The 24,049-nt window shown below is 39.8% G+C and overlaps 1 protein-coding gene across 3 annotated transcripts in view; it reads right to left on the reverse strand.

The window, feature by feature from the left end:
* Positions 1–9,372: 9,372 nt before the first annotated feature.
* Positions 9,373–24,049, reverse strand: part of LOC112615360 (cytochrome b-245 heavy chain) — a 38,778-nt gene continuing 24,101 nt past the window's right edge. For 2 of the 3 annotated variants that reach the window (XM_025371944.1, XM_025371946.1), the window contains 5 exons: positions 22,367–22,620; positions 21,309–21,471; positions 19,952–20,098; positions 16,783–16,907; positions 13,185–15,872 (listed from right to left, as the gene is read on the reverse strand). In XM_025371944.1, the coding sequence (XP_025227729.1) occupies positions 15,746–15,872; positions 16,783–16,907; positions 19,952–20,098; positions 21,309–21,471; positions 22,367–22,620 (816 nt within the window). In that variant the 3' untranslated portion in view covers positions 13,185–15,745. Of the gene's footprint in view, positions 10,033–13,184; positions 15,873–16,782; positions 16,908–19,951; positions 20,099–21,308; positions 21,472–22,366; positions 22,621–24,049 lie in introns of those variants that run through there. The other variant, XM_025371945.1, reaches the window with a different exon arrangement.

Consider the following 24,049-nt stretch of genomic DNA (forward strand, 5'->3'; position numbering starts at 1 on the left):
CCTTCGCTGGTCTCTTTCCACACGCAACGTGGGGTTAGGTCAGTAATTCATGCAGTAAATATTTACTTTGTATTCATTGTGTGCCAAAACAATCCCAGACTCTCAGGAAACAAATAAAACTTTTCTGTCCTAGAGCTTACATTCTAGTGAAAAGGCAGACAATAAACAAATATGTTCAGATGATAATAAGTGCTATAGAGAAGTAATAGTAAGAAATAATGCAGAAGAGGGAGATTGGGAGTTATTCAAGGAGGGGATGGTGGCAGGGCTGATATTTTAGATGGTACTGTCAGAGCATATTTCTCTAATAAAGATGGCATTTCAGCTGTGACCTGAAGGAGGTGAGAGAGCAAGCCACGTATTTCAGGAAGTTGGAGAGGGGGCACAAATGTAAAGATCTTAAGGTGGCACTAGTCTCAGTATGTCTGAGGGGCAGCAAGGTGGCCAGTGTAGCTGAAGCTCAGTGAGAAATGGAGAGAATGATGGGAAATAAGATCAAATAGGTGACAAGGAATCTGATCTTGTAGGACCGTCTCTGTGAGATGATGCAGCTCTGACAATTTTGAGCAGAGGATTGACATGGTCACTGTGGCTGTAGTAAGAAGTGTGGGAGAAGGGATCATATTCTGGAAATGGCTTGAAGGGAAAGTTGACAGCATTTACTAATGAATTGTGTGTGGTAAGTGAAAGAAAGAAGAGTCAGGGGTAGGCTAAATATTTGGCCTAAGCAAATGGAGTTTCTATTTACTGGGACAGGAAAGACTGGGGGACAGGCAGTGAAGTAAAAAAGAAAACTAGAAGAGTGTGTGTGCCGTCCTGAAAGCCAGGTGAAGAAAGTTTTGCAAGGAGGAGAGAGTTATCATCTGTGTCCTACACGAATGAGGTGGATGGCATCCCTTCTGGCTGTGGCTGTCGCTACAGGTGTTACCTGCCTCACAGTCTCACTAACATTGGTGTGCTTTTCTGCCACGTCAGATACTTGCTGGATTGGGAAATGGTCCTCAAGTGTTAGAGACAATTCCACATGACCTCAAAACACGATGGTCCTCTGTATGCTGTTCTCGGTTCCCAGTTTCCTGGAGCTCGATTAGATAACAGACAACTGAACTCTCTTCCTGCATCAGGGGACAAAGGGGCACACTACTCAGTGCTACATTCAAAAGGCTCCTCTCCACCAGACTCTGCTCAGCTTCTGGAGCAAAGTCTGTGAGAGGACTCCAGCTTTTTCCATTTGTAGAGGTTCTTTTCCACCTAGAATGCTGCCTGGGGTTGAGCGTCTACCTCAGCTCTCCCATACAAATCCTAGGGCATCAAGCAATACTGCCTACTTCACGGCCATTAAACCTTCGTGTCCAATCTACTCAGATAATCCCAGGCACTCCAGGACTCACAGTGGCCCTAAGCATACAAGCTGTACTGCACTAAATTAAAGAATCATGCCTTAAGCATTTTGTTGAGTAAATGGAATTAGTAAAATAGAGATATGTTATTCTCACCCAATTTTTAGCTGTTTATTTAACATCATAACATAATTTTGCTTTTCTATACTGTCACTAATTAAAATTTTAAGTCTGAAATTATCATTCTCTTCCCAGATCAGTTTTTGAGAAAAACCCTTACCCCTTCCTCCCATCCCAGTGAATTTTATTATCACCATTCATTTACCGTGACTCTTCACAAATATCCTACGAAGGTATAGGGTAAGCTTGGGGGGAAACACGTTGTCCAGATTCAAGTCCTAACTGATTTGTTTCTTAGATGCATGACATTGGGAAAATTGCTTAATATCTCTATGACTCAGTTTTCTCTCCTAGAAAGCACAGATAATAATTGTTGTGAAGATTAAACAAGATGAAGTATGTAAAGTTCCAGGCACATTGTAGAAGTAAGAAGATACAGCCCATCTTAGCGTGAGTCCATAAGAAAGAAAAGTGTTGGCCCCAGTCAACATGCAATGATCACATAATGTAGCAATAAATAAGCTCTAGTTGCTTTAAGCCATTGAGATTTTGGGGGTTGTTACTTCAGCAGAACCAGATGCTGACTAAGTAAAACAGAAATTGATACAGTGGGTAGGGCATACAGTAACAAAATCTAAAACCAGTGAGTTTGACAGAATGGTAGGTTGGTGGGTGGCAAAGAAACATATTGAAGGCCGAAAAGATGAAGATCCCTGTTAAGCAGAGGCAAAGCATTTGTTATAAATGTTGCCTATAGTCACTTGGGAAGAAAATCATGTGCCTATTGAATGTGTAGATTTGGAGGGAAAGATGGAAAACAAAATGCTAGTAGTCTGTTGTTTGCTGTTAACTGAGAATTGACTGGCTTGACAGTAGAAATGGTGGAAACTTCTCAGTATCAACTAAAGTTTATGGACTTTGCACATAATGCTGTGACAGGTTGGAAGAGCTTTGAGACTGCCCCCTTGACAGTAGGTATATTATCAAGAAGTGAAGAAGTAAAGCAAAAGGAGTAAACATAAGCCATGTAGATATGACAACGGGAAGCTTCATAGAAATAATTTCACATGCCCAGATGTGTCACAGAAGTAGCTGAAAGACCCTGGATCTGATAGGGAAAACGAACAGATGACACTATGTCCAAAGGCCCCAACCAACCCTCTTGACTTGTGTAAGATTCTGGAACCATGACTCAAATTCCATGAGTGGCAGTAAGGCCATAATCCTAAAAAGACTGGGATTAGTTTTCCTGCTAGGTGATAGAAGGTGCTTAAAAGAGAAATTACACTTTGTTAGAGAAAAATAGAGTCATACATCGTGCACACCTGAGTTTGGAGACAGCTTTACAACTACTCTAGATGTGTGCAGTTATTTAATGCAACATTGGAAACATTCTAATTCTTCATCAATAAGAAGTTCTAGTGCAATGTATGTTTATTGCAGCACCGTTTACAATAGCAAAGACTTGGAACCAATCCAAATGCTTATCAATGACAGACTGGATAAAGAAAATGTGGCACATATACACCATGGAATACTCTGCAGCCATAAAAAAGGATGAGTTCATGTCCTTTGCAGGGACATGGATGAACCTGGAAGCCATCATTCTCAGCAAACTAACACAGGAACAGAAAACCAAACACTGCATGTTCTCACTCATAAGTGGGAGTTGAACAATGAGAACACATGGACATAGGGAGGGAAACATTACACACCGGGGCCTGTCAAGGGGAGGGAGAGCATTAGGACAAATACTTAATGCATGCGGGGCTTAAAACCTAGATGACGGGTTGATAGGTGCAGCAAACCACCATGGCACATGTATGCCTATGTAACAAACCTGCACATTCTGCACATGTCTCCCAGAACTTAAAGTAAAATTTTAACAAAAGAAATTGTAGTGCATCCACACACTGGAATACATGTTAAATAGTCATATAGTTACATCTATATGTGTGACTCTATTCATGTTACAAAACAACACTCTACGTTTAAGAGTGTGTGTGTGGGGGGGGAGGAGGGAATGGGACACACATGCACATGCGTGTGTTTGGGTGCATATCAAAGGTCTGGAAAGACACACATCAAAGTATCGATATGATAATCTGGGGAAATAAGAGGAAATTTGTGTTATGTGAAAGGAAATTTTTATTTTTACTTTATATTATGTATGCTATGTTGTTTCTGAATATTTTAATTCAGATTATGTATGATCTGATTTGTGCACATATATTGTTTACAAGATGTTAGCCTCTTCTAAATTTTTATAAGAAATTCATTTCCAGGCCACTCTTGTCATCCCTTTTTCAAAAACCCTCGAAGGCTTCCTGCTGCTTCAAGAAAGAGACTTAACTCCTTAATATGGCTTAAAAGAGATTTCATGATTTGGCTTATGTTTACTCCTTTTGCTTTACTTCTTCACTTCTTGGTAGTATACCTGCTGTCAAGGGGGCAATCTCAAAGCTCTTCCAACCTGTCACAGCATTATGTGCAAAGTCCATAAACTTTAGTTGATACTGAGAAGTTTCCACCATTTCTACTGTCAAGCCAGTCAATTCTCAGTTAACAGCAAGCAACAGACTACTAGCATTATGTTTTCCATCTTTCCCTCCAAATCTACACATTCAATAGGCACATGATTTTCTTCTCAAATGACTACAGGCAACATTTATAACAAATGCTTTGCCTCTGCTTAACAGGGATCTTCATCTTTTCGGCCTTCAATATGTTTCTTTGCCACCCACCAACCTACCATTCTGTCAAACTCACTGGTTTTAGATTTTGTTACTGTATGCCCTACCCACTGTATCAATTTCTGTTTTACTTAGTCAGCATCTGGTTCTGCTGAAGTAACAACCCCCAAAATCTCAATGGCTTAAAGCAACTAGAGCTTATTTATTGCTACATTATGTGATCATTGCAGCCTGGGTCCATGATGCCCTGGGGGCGGCAGATGAGGCTTACAGGCCTCCCTCACTTCGGGCACCTGTCCTCTCTAGAAACCTTGTCTGTCCTCTGCCAGCATGTCATTGTGTCTCCCCACAGTATTTTGTTGAGTTTTGGGCCCATCAAACATGGAAATTCAGAGATGGGAGGGACATGGGTACAAGGGGCAGCACTGCACAGGGACCCATGGGGACGAATGACCCATGGCCCACGGAGCCAAAACCTTGACCCTGACCAATGAGGTTGGCCTACTGGTCCTGGAAAAGGAAAAGGGTCCCTTTTGCTTTGGGGAGACTTCCGGGCCTCCCATAAGGCCTCCAGAGTCAAAGCATCATGTTTCTGCAGCCCTTTCAAACCAGGCTTTGCTCGGACCCTTAGCCCAATTGTTAAAATCTGAGGGCACGTTCCAGCAGGGCGCATGGCAATGAGGCCCCAAAGGTTCTCCTAGAGCCGAGGGCGTGGACTCCTCTATTACTAGAAGTTCTTTTTTCTTTTTTTTTCGACAGAGCCATTCTGTCACCCAGGCTGGAGTGCAGTGGCACGATCTCTGCTCACTGCAGCCTCGACCTCCCAGGCTCCTCCCACCTCAGCGTCCCAAGTAGCTGGGACCACAGGCACATGTCACCACTCATGGCAGAGTTTTGTGTAAATATACATATATTTTATGGAGTCTCAGTTTCATCATGTTGCCCAGGCTGGTCTCAAAGTCCTGGGCTCAAGCTATCCTCCCTCCTCAGCCTCCCCAAGTGTTGGGATTGCAGGCATGAGCCACTGTACCTGGCTTTAAGAAGTTCTAATTCCAGAGCAGACCAGTCGTATTATTCCATAAGCATCAAAAATTATCCAGCATATCATCTTGTTAAAATATCATTTTGTTTTAACCAACTTCAAGTAACAAATCTGCCCAATCATGTTAGTAATTATTAATTAAGTTGATGGCTAAGTCAGTTGGCCTCTCCCTGTGGTAGCATTGCTCCTACTGTAGGGTGCTACCTCAGGAATTCAAAGGGTTCAAATTTCTCAAAGTTGTAAAGCAGAAGCTTTAAACATCCCCCAGAATGTAAGCTTGCTCTAACTTGCTCACCAGGAAAAATTACAGGTTACATCCGTTTGCCCTGCCTCATCATTTTGACTTTATAGAACCTCACAACTCTCCATAACCTTTATCACACGTGCTATTTGTTAGAGATGGTGCCATGTGGCCGGGTGTGGTGGTTCACTCTTATAATCCCAGCACTTTGGGAGGCCAAGGCAGGTGGATCACTTGAGGTCAGGAGTTCGAAACCAGCCAGGCTTGAACCCAGGAGGTGGAGGTTGCAGTGAGCCAAGATTGCGCCACTGCACTCCAGCCTGGATGACAGAGCGAAACTCTGTCTCAAAAAAAAAACCAAAAAAACAAAAAGACAAAAAAAAAAACAAAAAAAAAAAAAACAAGAGATGGCGCCACGCTCCTTTAATGGATTAGCTCATTCCTAATAGGCTTTTGAAGCTCTTTCAGAAAAGACCCTTGAACTGAGCACACACACATGCTGAGTATGGTTCTTTGGGGCTCGTTGTGAATTGATGGCTGTGCAGTGATGCTTCACATCCTCCCTTGCCTCACTTCCTGGGTTTCTCATGCTCATCACCTTAGGGTTATACCTCCCAAGCAAAGTATCAGTATTTTAATCCCTGCCTCAAACTTTGCTTTTTAGCAGAGCACCTAGGCTAAGCCAGCCAAGTATAGAATTCTAGGTTGAGGCTGGGCTCAGTGGCTCACGCCTGTAATCTCAGCACTCTGGGAGGCCAAGGCGGGCAGATCATGAGATCAGGAGTTTGAGACCAGCCTGACCAAGGCTGGTGAAACCCGTCTCTACTGAAAACACAAAAATTAGCTAGGCATGATGATGGGCATCTGTAATTACAGCTACTCGGGAGGCTGAGGCAGGAGAATCGTTTGAACCTGGGAAGTAGAGGTTGCAGTGAGCTGAGATTGCACCATTGCACTCCAGCCTGGGCAAAAGGGCAAGACTCCATCTTAAAAAAAAGAAGAATTCTAGGTTGAATATAATTTCCAGCAGAACTTTGAATTTCTATGGAACTTCCCATGGACATATGTACATAAACAGATGGCATATCCTTTTTCTCTCAGATGTGGTCCCTGGTCCATGGGCTTTAGTCCATAGACTTCTAGTTTCCAGTGTTGCTGAAACAAATTTGATTCTTGCTACTTTATGGGTTAGCTGTGTTTTGATTTGTTTTGTTTTGCTTTAATATTTCATTTCTGGAGGCTGTTGCAAATTTGCTTTAACCTCGATGTTCTAAAATTTTGTAATAATATGTCTAGACATAAATTATTTTCAATATGCTGGCTACTCTGTGGACTCTATCCATATGATGACTTGTATTATTTAGCTCAGATAAAGTATCTTATAATTTCTGACACTTTTCTCTCACGCACTATTTCTATACTCTCTTTCTGAAATTTCTGTCAGTTGGATGACAGATTTGACTCTTCGTTTCCATGTTTCACTCTTCCCCTTCTTTGTATCTGGTATTTCCATGCCTCTAATTTCTCTGGAATTCTTCAGGGTAGGTAGGCATCTTCCTAAGCCTTATCCCTTCCTCACATACTCCAAAGTTTGATTTCTTTCAACTTAATTCATAATTTACCACTTCTCTATCAATTATCCAGCTTCTAGGAACATGGTCAAAATTTTTATTCCTTGATAGTCCTCTTCTATTCTCTTCACACAGGTTATATCATTGTTATTTTTATTTTATTTTTATTCTTTGAGACCGAGTCTCACTCTGTCACCCAGGCTGGAGTACAGTGACGTGATCTCGGTTCACAGCAAACTCCGCCTCCTGGGTTCAAGCGATTATTCCTGCCTCAGTCTCCTGAGTAACTGGGATTACATTTGCCCACCACCATGCCCAACTAATTTTTGTATTTTTAGTAGAGACGACATTTCACCATATTGGCCGGGCAGGTCTTGAACTCCTGGCCTCAGGTGATATGCCTGCCTCAGCCTCCCAAAGTGCTGGGATTGCCGGCGTGAACCACTGCACCCGGCAACCATAATAATAATAATAATAATAAATGTAAATATATATTATATATACTTTTTATATATATATACAATAATAATTATTATTATTATTATTTGAGACAGAGTCTCACTCTGTCACCCAGGCTGGAGTGCAGTGGCATGATCTCAGCTCACTGCAACCTCCACCTCTCAGGTTCAAGCGATTCTCCTGCCCCAGCCTCCTGAGTAGCTGGGATTGCAGGCGCGAGCCACCACGCCAGTCTAATTTTTTGTATTTTTGGTAGAGACGGAGTTTCACCATGTTGGTCTGGCTGGTCTTGAACTCCTGACCTCGTGATCTCCTCACCTCGGCCTCCCAAAGTGTTGGGATTACAGGCGTGAGCCACTGTGCCCGGCCCCATTATTATTTTTAAAATGCCATTTAAGAGTCTTCAGAGATAGAGAGAGAGAGAAAGAAAATTGCTTAGGATCAATTCATCATCCTGAACTGGAATTGTCTGAATTTTTATGATGTAGTTGAATCTGTGTTTTCCACGTAGCTTGTGGGTTTCAAGACTGCTTAACAGGGCTGTATTTTTCCTATATGTCAGACATGCTTTAGATTCATTCAGCCTGTTTAATGTTTACTAAGTGAAGGGTTTATGGTTCGTTGCCATCTCAAAGCAATAAACACCACCTGCAGCCGACCTTCGTCTAGCACATCAAGACTTCCTCATTTCTGAAAATAACTGAGTTTTTAAATACTATTGAGAAAGCAGAATGTCAAACGGTTGCTTCTTAGTATAATCTGTACTTTTCATTTTCAGCTGAAGATTTAAAAAATTATTTTTAGAAGAATACAACTTTATTTTACTAAGTTTTATTATTTTTCTTAAAAAAGTTTTAACGCCTCAAATAAGATGTATTTTGATTTTCTTTCCCTCCCTTTTTTAAAGCAACCTAGTTCTTTATTTTTATCTTTAAATAAATTGTAAACAAATTTCTACCTTTCTTAGGCACAGTCTACACAAATTCTTTCCTCCCTTCCTCTAAAACGTGGAGGTTCCTGCACTAGAAATGGAAACATACTAATAGTACTTAAGTCATCTGAGAACACCATGAAATGAGTCATTCTCAATGGCTACACTTTTCTGATACCCTTTAAACTTAGGCAAAAATCCTATTTTGCATAAACATTTAGGCTGGCTTAACTTGAATTAACCCTTTTGTGAATGGACTGCTAACAATATCATTGCCAGATTGTAAACTCTAATTAATAGTCTCACTCCTTTAGGTTCTAGCCAGTACAATGATCAGAGAAAAATCTCAGTATACATAGCATTTGTTGACTAAACATGTGAAGTGAATGAATGAATAAATGCAGTACAGTGATGCTCTTAGGTTTTACTGAGGCATATGGAGCTCCTTTTCTCTTACACTAACTGGCCCCGAGCTGCTATGCTTTTAAGTGTTTGAATCTGCTTTGCAGTGTTTCTTTCTTTGCCCTTCCTTAGGTTCTCAGATGTCACCTGTTATCATTGTGTATGTACCTATCTCTAGAAGTCTTTCTCTCTTAACTTGACACTTCTCATCAACTATGACTTTGGGACCAAGGTGACTAAGCTGGTTATGGCAAGTACACAACAACTCTGAGTGAATTTCTGACCGACTTCGCCACTGTTTAATGTACTGTTTGTGGATCTGAGCTCCAATTTGGTTGCCCAGACATTGTCCTCACACACTTACCCACAGTTCATACTTCTATTTCAGATAGTGAGATAGTGAGGTAGCTTATTTCTACACGAATGGAATGACATGCTAGTTATTGGAGTAGAATTGAAATAAACTACCTGTACTTTCTAGATGGTAACACCTTTTATCTGAGCCCAAGAACTTTCACACTTCCAAAACACGTATGTCTCCACATAATTCATGACAATTCAGAGGATATAGTATTTTACTCATAGCAAAGCTAATGTATTATTCAGGGCAATCCCCCAAAAAGGGCTATGTGGTATTAGCACAGATACAATCACCTACAGCTCTCACCCTGAACCCCTCTCTCTCTTTCAACAATTTTTGATACCATTTGCATCAGCGGTTTTGTTATATAACAAACTACTCTGAAGTTAGTGGCTTAAAACAACAATCATTTAATATTTCTCATACATCTACAGGACGTCTGGGTGGTTCTGAGGATGTGAGCTGAACTTACTCATGTATCTGCAGTCATCTGTGGATGACCTGGGTAGTTTTGTTAGTCTTGGGCTCTCTCTCACATATCTGGGGTCTTGGTTGGGACTAGCAGGCTGACTCTGCTCTGCCCCATAGGTTGCACCCTTGAGCAGGCTAGTCTGAGCATTCTGTATGGAAAAGGTAGAGGAGCAAAAGAGAGAAGAGAAGCATGCCAGGTTTCCTGAGACCTAGACTCTGGAACTCACAAGTCACTTTTGCCACATTCTATTGGTCAGGTCATGTTACGAGAATATCCCAGATACAAGGGATGAGCAAATGGACTCCTCATGATAGAAGGAATTACAAAGTCACACTGCAGAGGATGTGGATCCAGGGAGAGGTAGGAAATAGGAGCCAATTTGCAATCAATTCAAGCATTACTGTTTTTAAAAAACAATAAAAAAAATACACTATTCATTATAATATTCCTTATCTTGTTTTTTCTCTCTATTAATATGGTGACCATTCATTTGTTTTACATTTTCCCCCGATTTCCATCCCCTCACCATTTGATATACAATATCTTAAAGAGGAAACAAATTTCTCAAAATGCGTTTTTATATTTACCAAAAGGAAAGGAAAATTTTCTGATTATTTTCTATAAAGGAAGGGCAAAAACTCATATTCTTTTTTTTTTTTTTTGAGACGGAGTCTCACTCTGTCGCCCAGGCGGGAGTGCAGTGGCCGGATCTCAGCTCACTGCAAGCTCCGCCTCCCGGGTTTACGCCATTCTCCTGCCTCAGCCTCCCGAGTAGCTGGGCCTACAGGCGCCTGCCACCTCGCCCGGCTAGTTTTTTTGTACTTTTTAGTAGAGATGGGGTTTCACCGTATTCGCCAAGATGGTCTCTATCTCCTGACCTCGTGATCCGCCCATCTCGGCCTCCCAAAGTGCTGGGATTACAGGCTTGAGCCACCGCGCCCGGCCTAAAAACTCATATTCTTAAAGGCTATTTTGCATCTGACTTTCTTTGTGAGTTGAACATGGTCAAGCTTGCTGTTGCCTTTGATCTTAGTAAAGCCATAGGCATGTTTGTCCCAACAGAATAAGCACTGGGTAAGGAATGCAGCAGAAAGTTGATAACACAGATGTATGAGTGTGACATTTTAGTCACGAGTGATGCAGAGCCCCCACCTGGAAAACAGGATAATCAGCTGTGCTGATCTCCAATAGCTTGGTCTGGAATAACTCCCATTTTAATAGTGTGCCCTTGTGGTTTTCAGCCAATGCAAGCACATTTGCTATTCCCAGGAGATGTTTAGGTAGCATAATTTTTTTTCTTTTCAATCAACGTAAAGATTTATTAAGAATTGCCCTGAAATCTCTTGGAAATAACAAAGGTGTTTTCATTCCTTATGCCCTGACTTGCCCTCATCTGATCAGAAAAAGTGATGTTTAGTGTTTTCTATGAGCATAAGTATGTTAGTGATTTTATTATCACTGAAAAGAGGAAGTGATATTTAGCAATTGAGGGATCTAACATAATGGTAAACTTGGTGATTTCTTTATAATCGAATGTAATTTTAAGATTTATGAAGATCTTTTGAACTTAATTTATTATATAAATCAAGTTTGCTGTCTTTGGAGCAGTCCTCTATGAAGTATGAAGTTTCAGGATATGATACTTTGGGCTATTTTCAAAAGTCTCAGCTAGGCACAGTCTTCGTGTCATTAGTTCTTCAGAGCAAAATCTAGAAAATAAGCTCACAGTGCCCTCTGCTCATGTACAACCTTTCCTAGTATTTTTTAAATCCAAGAAGAAGTGCATTTCAGGATTTAGTTTCTTCTTATAATTGACAGCATCCCACTTCCTTGAAAATTATGCATCTATTAGCAATAAGTATTAGCTGGAATATCCAATTATTTAGACTACTTCATTCCCCCACCACTACAAGATAATAAAGGCTACAGGTTTAAATGAATCTCAGGCCACTTGGTTGATCATTTTTCCAAATTTTAAAAATCTCTAGTGATCAGATTTCCTAGCCTCTGTGAACACTTTGTTTTTTGCCAAACTGCATTTACAATTGAGAAAGTTAGCTCCTTCCTCACGCAATCTTATTACACACAGACACACAGACACACACACACACACACACACACTATAGACAATAGCTGGCCATTCTCTGAAAGACAGAAATTGTTTATAAATAAAGTAGACAGAAATTGTTTATAAATAAAATAAACATAAATGAAAAAGTAGACTTAATAAATATTGTTGAATCACCCTACAGCCTTCTTTTCTCCAAGCAAAATAATTCCATTTTTTGATAAGTTCTATTTTACCATAATTTAAAAGTAAAAATTAGCATGAATCAGATTAACCAGTGTTTCTAAACTAAGACACCAAGCTACTTAAATGGTATAAACTAGAGATTTATGTTACCACTGTTACCCAGCTATTCTTGGTGTATAATGTGTACCCAGCATAATTGCTTTGAAAATATCCTTAGTTTTTGGCCGGGTGCAGTGACTCATGCCTGTAATCCCAGCACTTTGGGAGGCTGAGGCCGGCGGATCACCTGACGTCGGGCGTTCGAGACCAGCCTGACCAACATGGAGAAACCCCGTCTCTACTAAAAATACAAAATTAGCCAGGCATGGTGGCACATGCCTGTAATCCCAGCTACTCGGGAGGCTGAGGCAGGAGAATCGCTTGAACCTGGGAGGCGGAGGTTACGGTGAGCTGAGATTGTGCTATTGCACTCCAGCCTGGGCACCAAGAGCAAAACTCTGTCTCAAAAACAAAAAAAAAAGAGAGAGAGAGAAATAAAACTACCTAGTGTAATCTGTTAGTGTAGTATAAAGGACATGGAGTTTGTCCCCAGAAAGACGTGGATTGAATGTTGACATAGTCACCCAATAGTTTTGGGAACTTTTCCTTCTCGTTCACCTTCGTTCAGACTGTTTTCTTATCAACAAAATTGGGATAAAACGGCTACATTGTAGTGTCGCTGAGGGATTAAATAAAGTATATGTGAAATATACTTTACTTAAGTATAGTAGGAGGTGTTTACCAAATGTTGGCTATTTCTGTTATCGCCATTTATTTTAGGTAATGTCCTTTCCCTCCATGGCAGCACCTGGTGACTCCCACAGCAACATGTCATGCCCACACCCCTATGCATTTTCTAAGTAATGGAGATCGTAACTGGTTGACTCACTTAGAACAAAGGCTATCACAGAAGCATGAGCATATATGCCCACAATTGAACTTGATGACACTTAATTGTGAAGTTAGAACATGAAAGTTCAGTAGACATGGAACAAAGATGTCACACTGGGGCTTCTTGGTTTCTGAAATTCTGTCTATAACATTAAGTTGCCCTCCCTGTCCCTTATATCAGTGTTGTGAGGATCAACAGTATTTAGCACAGAACTCAGTCTTCAGCTTTCACTTCCCAGTCCATAAACCATGAAGTGTTTGGCATGTCATATGCAGAAACACAGAGTGTCTCAACCCCACCAGGGCAGAGAAAATCGTCACTAGCTGAATTTACCCTTTAATACAAAGATCAGTAACACAGACACAAAGAAAGCTCGTTTATTTTAATAGTTGAGCACAGTTTTGAGAATTCCCTGTAGGAATTATCTCCCAGGTCCCCCCCTAGAATTATTCACATACAAAGCCTGCAAGTATTCAAATTTCACAAACACAATTGCAAAAGCAGAAGAACTAAGAAAAGCCTTCATAGTCTCAAGATTAAAAACAATGCTTCATTATTCTTACAGTACCTGTTAATAAATGCTAAATACTAAGTGCTAAAAAAAAAAAAAAAAAAAAAAAACAGCTGGGCTGGCAACTGGCTGCTGGTGGCTGGCAGCTGGTGGCTTGAGAGAAGAATAAAGAAGGAAGCTCTTATAATGACAGGCACTCTTATACTCATTTTTTATCTCAAAACTGGATAACACAGGGCAGATCTCTCCACTTTCATAATTTAGTTGGTTTCAAAGATAGAAAACCTTGGAGAAACATTCTCAGAGCAACAAATGAAGCTGGTTTTAATTATGCACATAGGTTACAAAGGGCCAATATTCTCAGACTCCTTATAACTGAGGTACCCCCTCCAGTTCATACTTTGGTGTAAAGAATTGAAACAATAAAAAGAGCCTGAGTCATAGTAATAACACAAATAAATACCTGTTGAATAGATGAATTGATACCTGAGGTGCAGTGTGAACAGGCTGGACCTAAGTATCTCTAAGCAGAAACCATCCCAGTACATTTTACAAAGGCTACATTCACACAGCAGGCCTTATTTGTCAGACTTACCCTTAGTGCCCTGAGGATTCTGGGAGACCAAAGGAACAGTAGTATGACAAAGAACAACTGAGTTCTTATTTAGTTCATCCTAGTCCCCTGAATAATCCTCCTCAGCATCAAAATTTGTGACCAGATTTAAAAATATTCAATACCCTAGATAATCAAAACAACATGAATATGTGTATACTTCCTTCAATTACATTCAATACATATAAAATTTTAAGAAATCTGGGGCAGGGAATGACCAATATGAGACCCCCTTCCCCTGTCTCTCCCTTTTGCCTTTTTTATTTTCTCTCACTCTCCCATTCTCTTTTCTCCATATTTCCTTTTCCTCCTAAATCAGTCTCCTGCCCTTCCCCCAGCACTTTCTCTTTCTTCCTCATTACCAAAGTTGAAGAGTTCTAAATATTTGTTGCCCCAAGGGGTGGGGCAAATAAAACTGGTTTTAGTTCCCAGAAATGGGACCAGTTCTAAGAAAAAAAAAAAAAACAAAACCCTGCTCTTGGCCACACTAACAGTGATTTAGAGACTCTCTCTTGAACATATATTCATAACATACTATTGAGTGTGAATTTGATCTCTGTACAGAGATTTTTGTTTCTGGATTGCTAATTTCAGGATGATCATGATGATATAATACAAATAAACCATTAGTCACACAGATGTGATCCATTTCTTGTGTGTATTTATGGAAAACAAGGGGTGGGTGCTATTTAAAACAAATGACCGTATCAGATACATATTTGTCACAATTCTTAAGTTCAATATTCATAAGGGCTAGCTGGAGTAGACCACTTTGGGCAGGAAATCAGTCTACATTTATTTTATAGCACAAGGAGCAGGACTAGATGAACCAGAGTCATGGCAGGAGGTTAACTCTCCACCTCCAACCCTCTTTTTTCATGCTTCAAATAAGAATGTGCAGAACCCTCCAGGCCATCCTATTGGTTAGTATCCTTAGCCTGTTCTTGACCCTAGGGAGAATCAGATTCCTTTGGTCGATAAGAGCAACAGAAGTTATTTCTTTAGATAAATTTTGTTTAAGGCTTTAAATTAATTCTATGTTGGCATCGTGTGGTTCTAAGTGCATTCATTCATTCATTTAACAAACCTTACTTGAGTATCCACTCTCTGCCAAGCACCGTGGTAAATGATGAGTACTATATTAACTCCAATCAATCCAATATTATTTTGTAGAAAGAATATCTGGCCCAGTTACCCTGTTGTATTAGTAAACTGGAGTATGCTCAGATGTCAATACTGTCACTACTAAGTGTTGAGACACTCTCAACATATATTATATCCTAATGATCTGGAAAGTTTCCTTCAATATGATAATAATGATGGCAAAAATGACACAAAATATAAATATGTAGCTAATCCTTGGTTTCCTTCTTCTTTTGGGGAACATAAAAACTGATTTTGAGGATTCTGAGGCAGCTCAGTATTGTGGAAAGAGTGTCACACCTGGAGTAAGATGGGCTAGATCTGATCACAGCTTCATAATCTTAGGGAAGTTACTGAACCTTTTGATCCTTTCCCTTTTGATTCTAAAATTGAGTCCAAGAATCTTTGCCCTACCTTCCACTGACATTACTGAGAGGAAAAAAATGACATAATGTTTGTAAAAGTGCTCTTAAAACCATAGAGCTCCATATAAATGCAACTTATCACCATCAAACAATCTTTGACATTCCTTTAAGGGAAAACCATTACATTATAGTTTCTTTCTGTCCATTTTTAAGCAAGGGGTATTTATATGATCAATTAGCATTATTTAAATATTTGGCAGCACAACCCACATTTATTTCCTCATGGAAGAGATGAGTTAGAAGTTTTCCTTGTTGAAAATGAAATGCACTCCCCGAGGGCCAGACTCAGAGTTGGAGATGCTCTGTTTACTGAGGGTTTTAGCCAAGGCTTCAGGTCCACAGAGGAAAACTCCTATTCTGGTACTTTTGGGAAAGAAAAAAAAAGACAATTTCAAGCTTTGGGATGAGATGTCTACAAAGCAGGTAGGTGAATATCACAGAGAAAATGGTGGTGAATTCATGAGTCTGTGGGCTACTTTCCTTCAGGGCTCTGTACCCCCTGGCATCTTGAAATTAGGAACAAGCCAACTATGCCAGCCACTCGGTGTGGCTTCATTTCTCTAAATTTTAGAGTCTAAAGCCCTGTTCAAAGTGTGGTTTCCGATCAGTAGCCTTGGCGTCAGCTTTTTTAAAAATGCAAATTACCTGGCCCTGCCCCAAATCTTCTAAATCGGTATCTGCATTTTAAAGAGATTCCCAGGTACTTTGTATGCTGCTTACAGTGCCAAAAGTAATAGTCTACAGGGTACATGTATGGGGCTCTCTTGAGTTTCTCAGGTGTTCTAGCAAGATAAGGGATCCCCCTCAAGGTTTTATAATGACTAAAGTTTTAGTGAGAGCAGAAAGCATGTTGAGACATCTGTCAACTTAAGATTTTAGACCCAGAAGCTGTAACTAAAAGTGGGGACAGTGTCTCCTTAACAATATGTATAAATTATATTGAATCTTTAAAAGAAGCAGATACACTAATGAAATTTAGGAGACTAAAGAAAAGAACCAAGCTGTGGCCCTACTTGGGACAGGCAGGTTGAGAAAGTCTGAGATGGGGACCTGGAAATCTTTGTTTTTAATAACTCTCCAGGTAATTTGGTATAATTTAAAGATTCCTTCTTAAAGTTGAAGATATCTGGAATCTTTTGTTGGGCATGAATTCAACCTTTATATAGTAATATACATATTTGAGTTTCTAAAATATACAAGTTTAGATATGTATGGGGGCTGCTGCTTTAGGCAGATGCAAGCTTCTAAAACACCTTGGTGACAGACTCCTTACTTAGGGTGTTGACTCGCAATTGTCTTGAATTCATTATCCCAGTTGGGCCGTCCATACAAAGTCTTTTGTTTCAGGCCTGTGATCACATCTTTCTCCTCATCATGGTGCACAGCAAAGTGATTGGCCTACAGGAAAGGACATGAATTCAGAAAAAAAGAGACATGCTGTAAAAGCACATACAATGTATTTACATCCTTCACAAACTATTCTAACCAAGGCACCCTGCTGGATGCTGAAAGGTATACAAAGATAAATAAACTGGATCTCTCTCAAGCAATTTACAATCTAGAAAGGGAGACTTTGAAGTATAAATATAAATAATCCCATATGTCGAACAGGGTATGATGAGTGTCATGAAAGAGGCACAAGTGTCCTAATGAGAACAAAGAAGGAAGGTGGAGTGGAAGAACAGGGTAAGGGTTAGGGCTGCAGTATTTGAGTCAGGCATTGATGGATGAGTAGTGTCTCACTGTTTTTCTCTCTGCTCTATGTTTGACTTTTTCTCTTCACCCTAATATACTTCCACTCCTTTGGGAGAATTACTAAGAGATGTAACAATTTTTGACTAAAATGCAGCAATACTTTGGTAGCATAATAAGACATCAAATCAAGCCTAAAAAGCTAGTGTGTGTGCGTGTGTGTGTGCGCGTGTGTGTGCGTATGTGTATATAGTCACATGCTGTTTTTCTGCTACCATTCTAGGAGGCTTCAGTTTGAACAACAGGTATTTTTCATCAAAGTGGTTAATTAAATTTATTTTTAAAAAGCAAATCAGATTTGAAATTCACTAGATGGATGATGGGCATAGAGGATATTAAGAAAGGTGGGCACTTCAATTTAATAATCCTATAGAGATCAGTTTGGTAAAGCTAAATAATTAATTTTTAATACAAATAAATTACTGATTTAAAAAAACTGTGCTTTGTTTTTTAAATAACAAAACAGTAAAGCAATTTATATAATATAGATTTTTTCCTGAGTTTTATTTTTATCAAAGCATTTTTGTTTTGTTTTTAAATTGCAGAAGTGGCATTTCAAAACCACTTTTTCTGGAGCAACAATTCTTATGGTGATGTTTCCTTAATCTATATTTGCTACAAGATTCCTTTAAGACTTGGAGAATCTGTGATAAACAATATGTCAAAACCCAAATGGGAATTCAGTCTTCACAGTGACAGGGTGCACATGGAAGATGCTCAGGGTTGTGGAGCCAATGTCTATGTATACCCAGTTGCTATAGTTTGAATGTATCCTCTCCAAAATTCAGATGTTGCCAATGTGATAGCATTAAGAAGTGGAGCCTTATAAAGATGATTAAGACATAAAGGATAATCCCTTACGAATGAGTTAAGGGCTTTGGAAAAGAGTCATCACACAGTATTTGATGAGCCTGCCCTTTTTCTTTCCACCATGTGAAAACAGTATTTCTCCCACCCAGAAGATGCAGCCTTTGCTAGACAACCAAACCTGTTGGTGTCTTGATCTTGGACTTGCCAGCCTCCAGAACTTTGAGAAAATAAATTTCTGTTCTTTATAAATTATCCAGCCTCGAGTATTTTGTTATAGCAGCACAAATGGACTAAGACACCAGCTGAGACACAGGACAGAAATATGCAGAGACTCTTGCCTTAGCTCCTCACTCATGGTAGCAGCATCTGTTTCCAGGCCAAGTCATTAATGTTTGCTTATTTACAAAGATGTTACCACTCCAGGAATCATTAACTTGTTTCAGGGTTTGTCAGTTTCAGCACTGTTGATATTTGGGACTGTATAATTCTTTGTTGTGGGGGGCTGTCTTGTTAATCGTAGGATATTTACATTGCCAACTGTCTCTGGTGTGTGTCTTGGGGGGAACAGAGCAAAACTGTTCCTGTTGAGAACTATTGGCTTACTTTATTATAGTGGTCTCCAAACATTTTTGAAAGAGCACCCTCATTGTACACACACACACACACACACATACACACACACATACATGCATATATACCACCTTCATTAGATATATAATAATTTATTCATAAATGATAATCATGAACTACTGCGAGATGCTGAGAGTGCAGGCTCTGGCACATTCTGTCTCTGTCACTTACTTGTTGGGTGCTCTTAGGAAAATGACCTAACCTGGTCTGAGTTTCTTCATCTGTAAAGTGTGGATAATAATAGGAGCTACTTTATAGTGTTGGTGAGAGGATAAAATTAGACAATCTATGTAAATAGATACATAAGAATAATACTTGGCAATATATATACATAATAATTATAAAGGTAGTGAGTATATTATAAAACATACAAAAACATAAATTTTATAAACACATATGTACATATAAATATATATGTGATACATATATAAATACATATTAAAATATATACATATATACAGAATCCTTTATATGCTTATGTACGTTATATATACAGATGCTCCTCAGCTTACAATGGGGTTATATCCTGATAAAACCATCATTAAATTGAAAATACCATAAGTCTAAAATGGGTTTAATACATCTAACTTAATAAACATCATAGTTTAGTCTAGACCACCTTAAATGTGCTCAGAACACTTATATTAGCCTACAATTCCACAAAATCATCTAACAAGAAGCCTGTTTGTAATAAAAGGTTTAATACCACATGTAATTTGTTGAATGCAATACTGAAGTATGGCTTCTACTGAATGCATATTGCTTTCACTTCATTGCAAAGTTGAAAAATCATAAGTTGAACCACTGTAAGTTGGGGACTGTCTGTTTTATACACACACACACACACACACACACACACACACACACACACACAGAGAGAGAAAGAGAGAGAGAGACAGAGAAAGAGAGAGAGAGACAGAGAAAGAGAGAGAGAGACAGAGAAAGAGAAAGCTAAATTTTCCCCAAAATAACCCTGTGCATCATCTCAATCACCGGTTTCAGAGTGCCTGGCGGGAGAATTGATCTAATAATGTCAAAGTGATGGCTTTTATTCCCTCACAGGCTCTGATTCTAATCTGAGCAGTCTAAATATCATGTGGCGATACTAAATGAGAGTGAATGGACCGGATCACCAAATCCACTAACTGTACTTAGAAAAAATAGTGCACAAGACACACCAATAACCAGGGGGAAGTTCATAAGCCCTGTACACTATGGGAAGGACCTGAGCCTTGGAGTCTTGTCCTTACCTGAGACTCATCCCAGCCAGTGAGGTAGATGTTGTAGCTGAGGAAGCCGGCATTGTTCCTTTCCTGCATCTGGCTCTCCAGCAGTTGCAGCAGGTCTGCAAACCACTCAAAGGCATGTGTGTCCCGGCACAGCCAGTAGAAGTAGATCTGAAAATGGGGTGGATCATGAAGCAGATTATATTTGGCAGGCCCTATCAGCATTAACATGTGGAATTCCACTTTCTGTCACCCAAACTTTTTCCTGATGCTCAGAATGCCTAGAAACATAGATTTTCGGAAGGCTCTGGACATTTCACAGGGTAGTTTACATGAACCTGCTCTGGCCTTCACTCTAGCAGGGCAGTAAATAAGTAACCTGGCCTCAGAAATACATGGCTTAAGAAAAAACTATTAGCCTACCAAGTTTCTCTCTGAGTCTGCTCTTACTCTCCCAGAATCCCTGGCTTCCTTTGAACCTCTTCTTAGAAAGCCTGATGGAATCTAGACTAGCAGGGATTGCCACAGAAATTCTTCCCTGCCTGCTACTGCCAGACATTCATGAGTTCCTAGGGGAAAAATAAGGTTCTATGCATATCTCCCATACATGGAAAAGAGGTACAGGGAGAATGAAAAGTCAAGGTAGGCTTAATGTCCCTATTAGAGTTTATCTTTACAGTTATTAGAATGGCCTGAGGTTTATTTAGGATGCCCTTTATTACAGAATAAAACCAAATTTATAGTTAACCAAAAAATCCCCTGTGAATTGACCCTGAGGAGATATTCGTAAGTAGAGTTTCAGGTCTCCTCTTCTCCCTTTGCAAAAAAAAGTATTGGGTGGTGGGGAGGGTGGCTGGAAATTGAATCAATCTCAATATCCAACACAAGATGAAAGAAAAATTATTCAATATCCTCTCAATAGAACATGAAGGGATCATTTAAAGTCATCATTATAAAGCCTGTGAAAACATTGAAAATCACTTTCTGTAATATGTTTTTTAAAAGCAGGACATGAAATTATACATACTCAATATTTACAACTTTCTAAAAATATATAAACATGGAAATATTAGAAGAGAATATACAAAAATTATAGCTATTGAGTTGGGGCTGTGAATACTTTCCCAACTTTCTTTCTTCTGAATTTCCAGCAACACTATACAAATACAATATATTCCCTTCACTAATAGGCGTACTTATCTAGAAGCACATTAGATTTAACAAACATTCTTTTGAAGAAAACCCTGTCTCTCTAGAACCACTGGAAGCTTTTCTTCACTTCCCATGGTCTCTGCCAACCTTAGCCCTGAAAGCATTCTCAGGCCTCACATGGCAGAGTATGGTTACTGCTCTAGGTCCTCCGATAAATGAAAGCACTTACCTTTTTGAGCCTCAGATTGGTGGCGTTATTGCAATATTTGTACCAGACTGACTTGAGAATGGATGCGAAGGGTGTGACCCCAATCCCAGCTCCCACTAACATCACCACCTCATAGCTGAACACATCTTCACTGGCAGTGCCAAAGGGCCCATCAACCGCTATCCTGAAGGGAAATGGGGAGGAGATAGTTACAGAGATGTCTTGATCTTCAGAGTGAGATGGGACACCCATAATTATTGGGGATGTGCAATATGTTAATTCAAATTGGAATAATGTATCTATTGGGTGCTTCCTTCTATGAAATAGCTTTCAAGTAACCAAACTTAGTGCCAACGTTGGGTTTGGAAGTGAGAAGAGAAATATTTGGCTAACCAAAAACATTTGGTAACTCGGAACAAGTTTTTGTTTGTTTGTTTGTTTGTTTGTTTGTTTTTATCTCCCCATTCCTCTTCACACACAACAATGCCCCCTCCACACATACCCTGTGTCTTGCCAGGACATCCCACTCTTGAAAATCTTGCACACGCTGCACACTGAAGTGAGAATTTGCCGCATCATAACATCTTGTAGATTTAATGTCTCCACTTTTCATTTGTCTATTCATTGAGTTATTCAACAAACTCTCAAACCTTTCTTTAGCATCTACTAAGTACCTGATAGCATGTTGGGCATGCAGGGAAAAGGAGGCAAAGGGGCTAATATATGGCATTTAACCTCAAAAAAATTATGCCAATGAAAATTTAAGGATATTTTTGATACACTACTATTATATTTGTTAGGAAAGTTAATCTAACTTGGCCTTGACCCTTACATATTTAAAGGAATTTGGGAGTATTTATTTCTAATATTTGATTCAAAGGTTTCATATTTCACATAACATTTATGAAAATATGCATAAACACACCACACATATAAAATGGCGACCACAGAAATAGCTACCTATATTCTTAGAACCTGTGTGTTTTGTTGGAGACTTAGTAAAACATGGAGGAAGAGGAGCTATTTAATGCCATTTTTCCTGAACTCATACATGCTGGTAATATGTACTTTTTACTCACTTAGGTAGTTTCCACGCATCTTGAAACTCCTGCTTATCACAGCCACAAGCATTGAACAGCCCCTCTGTCCAGTCCCCAACGATGCGGATATGGATACTAAAGAAGTCTTCCTCAGGGGCAGATGTCAGTGTGAAAGGGTGCCACTCCAGCTTGGACACCTTGGGGCACTTGACAAAAATGTATTGTCCCACTTCCATTTTGAACCCCTTCTTCTTCATCTGTAGCTCGATGGTTTTGAAAGGGTGAGTGACCACCTATAGAATAAAACATATGTCTGGAAATGACATCTTTCCTAAATACTTGCCTTTTTAGTGTCCATATGGATAAAAAACTGAGCTAAATTGGCCCACCTAGATCTTTGCTTTAGGGACAACACAGCAGTTCCTCCAGCAGATGTGTCTGTCACAGGGAATTGCCCTCAGTTGTAGCCCATTACTAAAGATGGGCTGATTATGGGATACTGAGGCCTAGTCCCTTTTCCTTAACTTAGGTTAACTCCAAGGGGCTATCTCAATTCCCGCACTCCCTGTAGTATCATCTGAGACCACAGTTGCAACTAGAAAGAGGGTCAGCTTTTCTCTCTCCCCATTCCTGCCTTTCTTACTTCCTTTCCAGGTTTATCTCTTACAGAATGCCTTAGAAACCTTCTGCGGCCGGGTGCGGTGGCTCATGCCTGTAATCCCAGCACTTTGGGAGGCTGAGACGGGTGGATCACGAGGTCAGCAGATCGAGACCATCCTGGCTAACACGGTGAAACCCCGTCTCTACTAAAAAATACAAAAAACTAGCCGGGCAAGGTGGCGGGCGCCTGTAGTCCCAGCTACTCGGGAGGCTGAGGCAGGAGAATGGCGTGAACCCGGGAGGCGGAGCTTGCAGTGAGCTGAGATCCGGCCACTGCACTCCAGCCTGGGCGGCAGAGCGAGACTCCGTCTAAAAAAAAAAAAAAAAAAAGAAACCTTCTGCATGCAGTTATTTCTCAGTCTTTACCAGGGAATCCAACATAAAAAATCAGCCTATTGTGATTTTTTTTTTCCTCTCAGAAGTCAAAAAAGTGCTAAAAAATTTACAAAAAGTGATGTTTCCTGCTCAGCCTTCCTATCTCCCCAGAGGATGAGAGAGGGCCTTAGTATTAGGTTGGTGCAAAAGTAATTGCGGTTTTTGCCATTTTTAAAAAAAAAAAAAAAAAAAAAAAGGGCAAAAACCGCAATAACTTTTGCACCAACCTAATAGCTGGCCAGAAGAAGGAGATCCCATTGGCTAGTTATGTAGCAACATTCCCCAAACCAAGACTAAGTTGGTCTATCTTTGTCTTTAATCACACCTTGAATCTGCCTGATTCCATGTGTTATTTCTACATTTCTCCCTATCTGGGGAGTACACCATCTATTCTACCCACCCATTGCCATCCTCATTTGTCTATGGACACACATGTTTATAACAGCTTTATTCATAATAGCAAAAAACAGGAAACAATCCAAATGTCCATCAACTATTGAGTGGATAATTTTTTAAAAAGTAGAACACAGTGAACAGCAAGACAGAAAGTAATATACTGTTTCTTTCATGATTCTTAAGACTTCTAGAAGAACCCTATATGTATAACTAAAGACAAACCAAGGGACATCAAAGGAAAGAAAAATCAATAGAAATAAAAAAGCAGCTTCCTAATGTTAACTGATACTG

This window comes from Theropithecus gelada, chromosome X (assembly GCF_003255815.1).
Source record: "Theropithecus gelada isolate Dixy chromosome X, Tgel_1.0, whole genome shotgun sequence".
Classification (NCBI taxonomy): domain Eukaryota; kingdom Metazoa; phylum Chordata; class Mammalia; order Primates; family Cercopithecidae; genus Theropithecus; species Theropithecus gelada.